The sequence below is a fragment of the Caenorhabditis remanei genome, chromosome IV, assembly GCF_010183535.1.
Source record: "Caenorhabditis remanei strain PX506 chromosome IV, whole genome shotgun sequence".
NCBI lineage: Eukaryota > Metazoa > Nematoda > Chromadorea > Rhabditida > Rhabditidae > Caenorhabditis > Caenorhabditis remanei.
The window spans coordinates 24,536,608-24,545,825 of NC_071331.1; the positions used below are offsets into that span (position 1 = coordinate 24,536,608).

The 9,218-nt window shown below is 38.5% G+C and overlaps 2 protein-coding genes across 2 annotated transcripts; one reads left to right on the forward strand and one right to left on the reverse strand.

The window, feature by feature from the left end:
* Nucleotides 1-845: 845 nt before the first annotated feature.
* On the forward strand, nucleotides 846-5,703 carry GCK72_016111 (uncharacterized protein; the record flags this gene model as incomplete). The annotated part of the gene is made up of 6 exons (XM_003094767.2): nucleotides 846-905; nucleotides 1,471-1,640; nucleotides 1,971-2,334; nucleotides 3,175-3,516; nucleotides 4,318-4,803; nucleotides 5,518-5,703. The coding sequence occupies 6 exons, from the start codon at nucleotides 846-848 to the stop codon at nucleotides 5,701-5,703; spliced, it is 1,608 nt and encodes a 535-aa protein (XP_003094815.2).
* Nucleotides 3,279-7,237, reverse strand: GCK72_016112 (uncharacterized protein; the record flags this gene model as incomplete). The annotated part of the gene is made up of 3 exons (XM_053731330.1): nucleotides 3,279-3,483; nucleotides 4,367-4,815; nucleotides 7,046-7,237. 3 exons carry the CDS (start codon nucleotides 7,235-7,237, stop codon nucleotides 3,279-3,281), a joined length of 846 nt encoding a protein of 281 aa, XP_053586102.1.
* Nucleotides 7,238-9,218: the final 1,981 nt, after the last annotated feature.

Sequence of the window (9,218 nt, forward strand, 5' to 3'; positions counted from 1 at the left end):
CCCAAAAACTACCTATTTTCCATAAAAATCCTTTAAAAAAACAAAAAAGTTTACGTAGGTTTAACCAAAATTCAATGTTTTTCTATCTAAAAACCCTGAAAATTGTCCAATTTCAGTAGTTTTCCACTCAAAAATTGAGGTTTTTTAGCTGAAAACTACATCTTTCCCATTGAAAGTACTCCTTTCTCCTCCTCCTCCAACTTCTCTCACTGGAAAAACTGGATTCGTCTTCCCTCTTTTCTTTTCAAAACGTTCATTTTTTCCATCTTTTTGCAGCAATCGTCGTCGCTACTAGACGTCGTTTCGTCGTCTTCCAACGACTACATTCAACACATTCAAGAAGAGATCAGTATGACAATGAAGCAATTTTAATCTGAAATTCCAATTTATATTTAATCCCCTGATCTCTTTATTTATATATCTTTTCTTGGTTTTTAGATGGAAAATTTGAGATTTTTGAGCGTTTTTTGGGTGAAAAATGTCAAATTTTGCCCCAAAATCTCATTTTCCCCATCTAAAACCCTTTTTTTCTGTTATTTTACTCTTTTTTAACTTATTTCATTCCCTTCTCTCTCTCTCTCACTATCCAATTCCTTGAAACAGCTGAAATTCTTGATTTCCAGAGAATTTTTTCAGATTTTCAGCTCTATTTTAACCGAAAATCCCTTTAAAAGTGTCAATGAATGTCTCTAATTGTCTTTAATTCCCCCCTTTTTTCTTATTTTTGCAGTTTTTTTCAACTGTATCATATCGTTTTCTTATTTTTTCTCCTCATTTTACCTCTATTTCTCTCTGAAATCACCTCATTTTCAGAACCTTCATTGGTCTCTTTTGGTTAACACAAAATGGGTCACATTTCCGGAAAACAATGCCCGATGGTGTTGTTTATTCGGCTTCTGTTACAGGTTGGTTTTTGGATTTTTCAGATGAAAAATCTCAATTTTTAAGACAAAATTGTCATTTTTGAAGGTAAAAAATGTGTATTTTATAGCCTTTTCCCTTGAAAAGTTGCAGCTTTCAACTCAAAAACTGTTTTTTGGAGCAAAATTGCCCTCTTTGAGGCTAAAAGTGTGAAATTTTTGGGTAAATATGCACATTTTCGGCTCAAAAACTCATTTTTTGAAGCTTCAAATGTATTTTGTGGCTTTTTGGCTTTTTCCCTTGAAAATTGCAATTTTCTGATTCAAAAACTTTCTTTTTTGATTTTTCATTGGAAAAGTCGTTTTCCAGCGTTTCCAGCTAGTTTTCAGCTTAAAAATCACTCCAAAACTGCTAGGAAACTCGTTTTCAGCTTGGAAGGAGTTAAAATCCACTTTCAATCTCAAAAACTGCTTGAAAATCCTATTTTTATCTTGAAAATAGGATTTTCAAGTAGTTTTTATGATTAAAAACGGATTTCGGAGTGATTTTCGAGTGAAAAAAATCTATTTATAGCTGAAAATCCACTCAAAACCCCGCCCATTTTTCCAGCTCTCCTCATCAGTTTCTGCTGAATTGAGTCGTTCAATGTCAGTCAGTTATTCGACTCCATTAGTTCGTGATTTGGAAGAATCTGGAAGTGCTCAAGTGAATGTAACTCTGCAATTCCCGAGAGACGACTTCGAGACGGACAATATTGAGAAATATTTGTTCAATGTCGAGTGAGTACTGGAATTTCAGAGGAAATGGGTGAAAAATCGGTAAAAATGGGGGTTTTTTCTTGAAAATGGTCTCAAAAACCCAATTTTTTCGCAAAAAGTGATCCAAAAACTCAATTTTTGTAATTTTCCATCCAAAAAGGCAAAATTTCTCGCGAAAAATTGTCTTAAAACTCATTTTTAGGGCCATTTTCACTATTTTTATCAGCAAAAACACCCATTTTCGGCCAAACCCCGTCCAAAAAGCTCAATTTTATGTCATTTTTAACCCAAAAATCGCAATTTTTCGACAAAAAATCTCTTTAAAAAACCCATTTTTATGCCATTTTGCAGTTCATTCCACCCGGAAATCGCGACGGCCACCGATTACACGTCGAAACTGAAACGAGAGCAATTCCAACTATCGGCGAATAATCAATTCTACGAGACGGAGACAATAATCACAGTGAACGGGAATTTGTTGGGGAAAACTGCGATGAAAATGAGATTAGTATCGATTGATGAGAAGACATGGAACGGCAAGAGATGGAATGAGACAAGTGACATTCAGATGGATCCACGACTGAAATCAGAAGAGATGGACTCAGTGCTCGACGTCTGGGTTGTCAGATCGAAATCATCGAGACGTTGGACATTCATTTTTGTGGTTTCCGTTGTGATTCTCATCTCGATTTGTAATGTGATGATGGGTTGTGAGGTAATTACTCTGAAAATTTGAAAGAAAATCTGAATTTTTAACCTTAAAATCGTGGATATCGGCTCAGAATTGACTGAAATTGAGGTTTTCAGCTGAAAATTGATGCATTTTCAGACGCAAAAACCTATCTGAATAAGCTCCGCCCCTTTTCAGAGCACCAATTTCAAGTTTCGTCGTCGTCAAAATCAGAGAAATTCAGTGGAAAATTGGCATTTTCTATGAAATTTGACCCAAAACTTTTTTTTTTCGGTGCCTATATCTCATTTTCGAAAATTTGTCTAAAATTGGACCAAAAAACGAGATTTTCCTTGAAAAACGCTGAAATTCTCTCCCACTATACTTAACTCTCTCTCTCTCAATTTTCAGCTCGTCATAGACTGAGAATCTGAGAAAATTGACCTGAAAATCGTTAAAATCGACTCAAAATTGATTAAAATTGAGATTTATAGCTGAAAATTGATGCATTTTCAGACAAAGTTCTTGATTTTCAGCTCCCAAACCCAAAAAACTGCGATTTTCTAAAACATGCTGAAATTCTCTCCCACTATACCTAACTCCTAGCTTCCTACTTCGCGAAATGACGATTTCAGTCACTATACCTAGCTGTTGAAGCGCGATTTTTTGAAACCCGCTAAAATTCCGAAATTCTCTCCCTCTATACCTAACTCTCAGCACAATTTTCACCTCGATATCGACTGAGGATCTGAGAAAATTGACCTGAAAATCGTTAAAATCGACTCAAAATTGATTAAAGTTGAGATTTCTAGCTGAAAATTGATGCATTTCCTGAAGTTTCAGCTTCCTTCAGTCACTATACCTAACTCTATTCCCAATTTTCAGCTCGACATTGACTCTGTCATCGCGACACTCAAAAAACCAGTTGCCCCAGCTATCGGTCTCTTCGCTCAATTCATAATAATGCCTTTGCTCTCGTATCTCATCGCTTATGCCATCTTCATGCCACGTGGATTATACTCAATGGCTCTCGGACTCTTCGTCACTGGATGCTCTCCAGGAGGCGGAGCTTCCAACTTCTGGACACTTCTCCTCGATGGAAATCTCAATTTGTCAGTGACAATGACATTCATCTCAACGATTTGCTCGTTGGTTATGATGCCAGCGTGGTTGTACTTCTTGGGACACCCGTTCCTTCAGGGTTTCAATTCGAATGCTGTTATTAAGGTATAGGAATTGCTGAAAAATTGCTGAAAATCGATTGAAAATGAGAGATTTTCGGCTGAAAATCATTATTTTTGGCTTAAAATCGGTTATTTTTCGTCGAATTTCCGCTAGATAGATCAAAAATTTCAAATTTTGAGTCAGTTTTATGGTCGAAAAATGAATTAAGATCAGCATTTTTTGACTAAAAATGGGCGAAAATGGCTGAAAATTGATTGAAATGAGGAATTTTCTTATTAAAATTGGTGAAAATCATCATTTTTGGCTTAAAATCGGTTTTTTATATTAAAATACTATTTTTTTCGTCGAATTTTCTTCGTTTTACATGGAAAATTCGAAATTTTGAATCAATTTTATGATTTTCATCGTCGAAAATCGGGTTGAAATCAGCGTTTTCTGACTTAAAATCGATCATTTTTCCACATAAAATGGTCATTTTTAGTGTTATTCGTTGAATTTTGGATGGAAATCTGCATTTTTTGACTAAAAATCAGTGAAAATCGGAAATTGGTCGCATAAAATGACAATTTTTGATGTTTTTCATTAAATTTTCTTTATTTTACATCGAAATTGTCTAATCATGAGTCAGTTTTATGAATTCCAACTTCGAAAAGTCGATATTTTTCGTCGAATTTTCTTCAATCTGGTCAAAAATTACAATTTCTGAGTCAGTTCCGACTTAAAATCGGTGAAAAAGGGAAGAAAATCTACTTTTTTGGCTAAAAATGACCCAAAAGAACCATATTTCGATATTATTTCCCGATTTTAGTTCAAAAATTTCAAATTCTTCATCTCATTTTTCAGGTGCCATACGGAAAGATCGCAAGTCAACTCGTCACCCTCATCATCCCACTTCTCATCGGAATTGCCATCAAAAAGTGGAAACCCGAGTGGGCAGCGAGAGCACGTCTTCTGATGCGTCCATTCGTCATCTTCGTCATGATTTTCGTCGTCGCATTCGGCTCGATCACGAATCTCTACATGTTCCGAATGCTCACCGGACCCGCTTTGATCGGTGGTCTGGCACTTCCGTGGTGTGGATTCATGTTCGGTTGTTTCACGGCACTCCTCACAAAACGGAAGCCAGAAGACGTGACGGCGATCGCTGTGGAGACGGGAATTCAGAATACGGGAATTGCGATTTTGCTTCTGAAGGCGTCGTTCGATCAGCCGGATGCAGATATTGGGGCGTTGATACCGGTGATTGTCGCCGCGTTTACACCGGGACCGCTTTTGTTGGGTGCCGCCGTGCATTTGACATTCAAAGCGTTGAGGAATAGAAGGCAGAAGGTAGAATATGCTCTGAAAATCTAGAAAATTTCATGTTTAGAGCGTTAAAAATGTAGTTTTTGGCTGAAAAGGTGGATTTTTAGACTGGTTTCCAGTCAAAAATGGACCAAAATTCCAGAGAAAACCTGAAAATTGCATATTTAGAGCGATTTTTGGCTGAAAAATCAAATTTTAGATTGAAATTCCGGAATTCTAGCTCCAAAAACTGAAATTTTCGGCTTGAAATTCGCGTTTTTACCAATTAAAGACATCTGGACATCCGGACAAATCGAAACACTTACTGCTAGCTTTCTCGACGAGAAATTCCCCCGATTTTCAGAAAATCTTCAAAAACCGGATTCCAGAAAGTTTTCAGCTCGAAAATTGCAGACTTTTCACTACAGTTTATTCAAATTTTCAGACAAATTCGAATTTTCTAGCTGAAAATCTTAATTTTCAGCCAAAAAACTTATATTTTCAGCTCAAAAACCCGATTTTCAGTCCGTATTGAATTTTCGAGCTCAAAATCTTTCATTTTAAGTTTTAGACCGGTTTTCCACTAAAGAAATGCTCTGAAATTTCAGATTTTTAGGGGAAAACATGAAAATTTCCCGAGTTTCAGCTCCAAAAGTTCCAGAAATACCACCCAGTTTAGATTTTTCAGCTGAAAATCTTGAATTTTCAGCCCAAACCCCGATTTTCAAACGTTTCCCAACGAATTTCGCATATTTTCAGTCCACATCCGACTCTGATTCGATCGAAAAGCAATCAGTCGAGCTGATCGACGCCTCGAAGCTCTCGGAATCCCAGAAGTTGAATATCGCCTCGAATTCGACGACAATTCTTCCGAATGATCAATACGAGAGTCTTCTGGATCGAACACCCGAACTCCCGGCGGCAGCTGTCATCGTTCAACAATAATTTCAGCGTTTTTATTGAGATTTTCAGCCAAATTTTAGTTTTTTGTTCCCTTTTAGATATTTCTAGTCTCTCTCTTCTCTCGGTCATATAATAGGTGTGTGATTTGTGCTTTAATCTCCCCCATCGGCTGGTCCCAATCATAATCTGTGAAAAAGTGGGCGGAGCCTGTGTCTGAAAGAATCGGAAAATTTGAATCTCTATTTTAGGCTAAAATTTGAGATTTTTGAATGATTTTTACCCAAAAACTCAAAATTTTCAGATTTTCAGCTCTCTAAGCCCCGCCCCTTTCCAATTCTAGTTGACTACTTTTCCCCTCTCCATTCATTGCGTATCCCGATTGATATACCACCCATCCCCGTTTCAATATTGTTTAGTACAGGTTCCATCCCCTACTCATAGCCGTTTCTCGAGGTTTTTGGGCTGAAAATCACGAAAAGATGATTGATTTCGACTGAAATTGAGCATTTTCAACAAAATTTAGGTGAAAAAATTAGTAATTTTGGCTTATTTTGATGATTCAGCTCGATTTTTGCACTCCTGATAAATTTTTGTGGCTGAAATTGCTCAAAATCGATTAAAACATTCAATTTTAACCAAATATCTGATTTTGAGCAGTTTTTGATCAATTCCAGCCAAATTTATGTTAAAATTTCGCATTTTCAGCCCATTTCCACCCCTCAGCTCGATTTTCGGCTGAAATCGATCCAATTTTCGCATTTTCAGCCCATTTCCCCCCTCTCATTCATTGTTATTTCAGCATCCCATTGATCTCTCTCTCTCTTTTTGTCATTTATAATAAAAAGAGCTCTGATTTTATGTCAATCCACTCTTTTTTTTCCAAATTTTTATTTCAATTCTCTATTATTGTTGTCGTGTGTCCACTGGTTGTTCCAGGTTGCATCTTTTTGTTGTCTTTTTTTTGGTTTTGTCTGTGTTTTATTATTTTGGTGAGTTTCTTTTTTTTGCTGAAAATCGGTGAAAAATTGTCGATTTTTCAGTGAAAATCGGCCTAATTTAGCTGAAATCGGCTGAAATTCTGGAAATTTTGAGTTTTTGACTGAAATATGTCTCAAGTTTAGCTGAAAATTAGCTGAAAATCGGCTAAAAATGACTGAAAATTCTTTTAAAGTGGAAAAATGCCTTAAAACAGCTGAAAATCGATCAGAAACTCGACTGGAACATTCGAAATTGTGGTTTTTAGACAATTTCTGACTAGAAATAGCTGAAAACAGTCCTTTTTCCCAGAAAAATTGACTGAAAACCGGGAAAATTCATTTTTTAAAGTCTCATGACCTAGAACTTTCTCTTCCACGGCCTCCTGATAAGAATGGGTGGAGCTTACCATTCTGGAAATCTTTGGGATTTCAAAATTGGAGAAAATGCGGTCTAAAAGCTGAAATCCAGGAGAATCGGCATCTCTGAAAGTCCTAGATTCCCAGCTGAAAGGATCTGTCTTCAGAATCCTTGACGTCGGAACCAGAATCCTTGACGTCGGATCCAGAATCCCTGACGTCGGATCCAGAATCCTTGACATCGGATTCAGAATCCCACGAACACTTTTTTCTCTTCGAGACTACGGTATCCATGGAGAATTGGAGAATCTCTCCACTCCATAGACTCCGCCCACTTTATTAGCTCTCTCTTTTTGAAATGTAGAAGAGCCGGCTGCTGCTGCTGCTCATTTCATTCTGAGCCCCCAGAGCCGCTTGATTTATGGGCTTCTCGTTGTTTTTTGTGTGGTGCCTCTATCTCGTCGGAGGACAAAAAGTACAGCTAATCAATCAAATATCAGTAGATTTTGTGTTGTGTAATAAGGAGATCTGAGAGCTCCAGAGGATCTGAAGTGTGGGCAAATGGCTCCTTCGGCTCTAGGCTCCAGAGACGGATTCCAGAAGTCTAGGAGTCTAGATACCTTGAGGAGCGGTTTCTACCGGATCTGAGAGATTCTATGCCTTAGCGGACGGTTCCTGAGAATCCGGAGAGCTCCTTGGGCTCCTGAGACGGATGTTTCTATAAGGCAGAAGATTCTGTGAGTCTAGGAGATCTCTAACGGATTCTAGGAGCCTAGGAACATAAAGAGCTCTTTTAGATTCTATGGGGGTCTGAAGAGCTCTACCGGATTCTAGGATCCTTTAGAATTCTACTGGATTCTAGGGGTCTAGAGACCTGGATTTTGAAAGCCTTAAGAGGATTCTGAGAGCCTATAAGACGTCTAGGAACTCTATTGGATTCTGAACGAATAGATTCAAGGTGAACATTGATTCCGGCTGATCGGACGGCTTCTAGAATTGTATAGGTAGTCATTAGTTCTCAGATTTGTTATAACGAATCTGAGAACTTTCAAAGATCTATGACTATAAGGAATCCGGAACGCTTTTGGAGCTCAGGAGCCTTATCAGTGAATCAGAATGGTTAGGAGACTACATGATTAGTGCTCCTGCGCTCGGACGGTCGCAGGCCAGAATACGTCAGAATCTGAAATGGTTTCGAGATGATCCACGAACTCCAAGGTTTCGGAGGTCTTCAGGTGGTTCAAGTATCTCGGATAGCGGTTTTATTGAATCCGGTGAATCTCAATGCTTCCTGAGAACATTATGAAACTAACAGACTTCTGAAGCTCAAAATTCCCAGAATCGTGGTCTTGAGCAGAATCTGAATCCTCTCCCCGCTCTTCTCCCCACTAATTATCCCCATATGAGCCGCCTTCTCGCCACCACCTGTCCTCTGCAAGTCACACCCGGCTGGCAATAGAAAGATGACCCGTTTTTGGCGGTCTCGTGACCATTTGATCCTATTTCTCTCCTTGAAGCAGCATGACGTCTTCTTCTTCTTCTTCACTTCTGAAGTGGGTCACATGAGATAACCATGACTACCGTCAGTCAGGCTCTCAGAAGGCTCTCAGAAGAGATGAAACAAGTTGAGAAGTGAAAAGAGCGTGTGACTTTTCACTTCTCAACTTGTTGTGCGAAATGATGATAATTATGGAGCGGGGGTGACGCCTGGTACGTTAGGAGGGGAGACGTTGATTAGGGGGAGCGAGTGTGGGAAATTGGAGAGGTGAAGAGAAATTTGAAGACGTCGAGAGGGGAGGGGAGAGACCTCGGGAAAGAATCCGAGCTAAAAGGAGGAGGCGTGACTTCTTTTTGTTGAGTATACTGTATCTAGTGGCTCTAGACGACAGTTGCTTAGTTAGCAATTGATCTGAACTGATTTGCGTGTTGATTGGCCAATTAGCGGCAGTCTGAGCGCTTGACGGGTTTTATTGCATTTAAAATAGTTATGGCTCTACTGGAATGCTCAAGAACTCTCTCTTCTGCTATTCAGAGGCATCTAAAACCGTTTCAGACTTGCTTTATAGGGTCTTGACCGGTTCAGAAAGTAGGATCGATCTAAAACTGTCTAGAATCGACCAGACCTACTTGAAACTGGTGATACTCATCTAGACATGATCAGAGCGGTTTAAATCTGTTTCGAGGTAATTAGAGTGTTAATTAGTCGTTCAGACCAATCAAGCT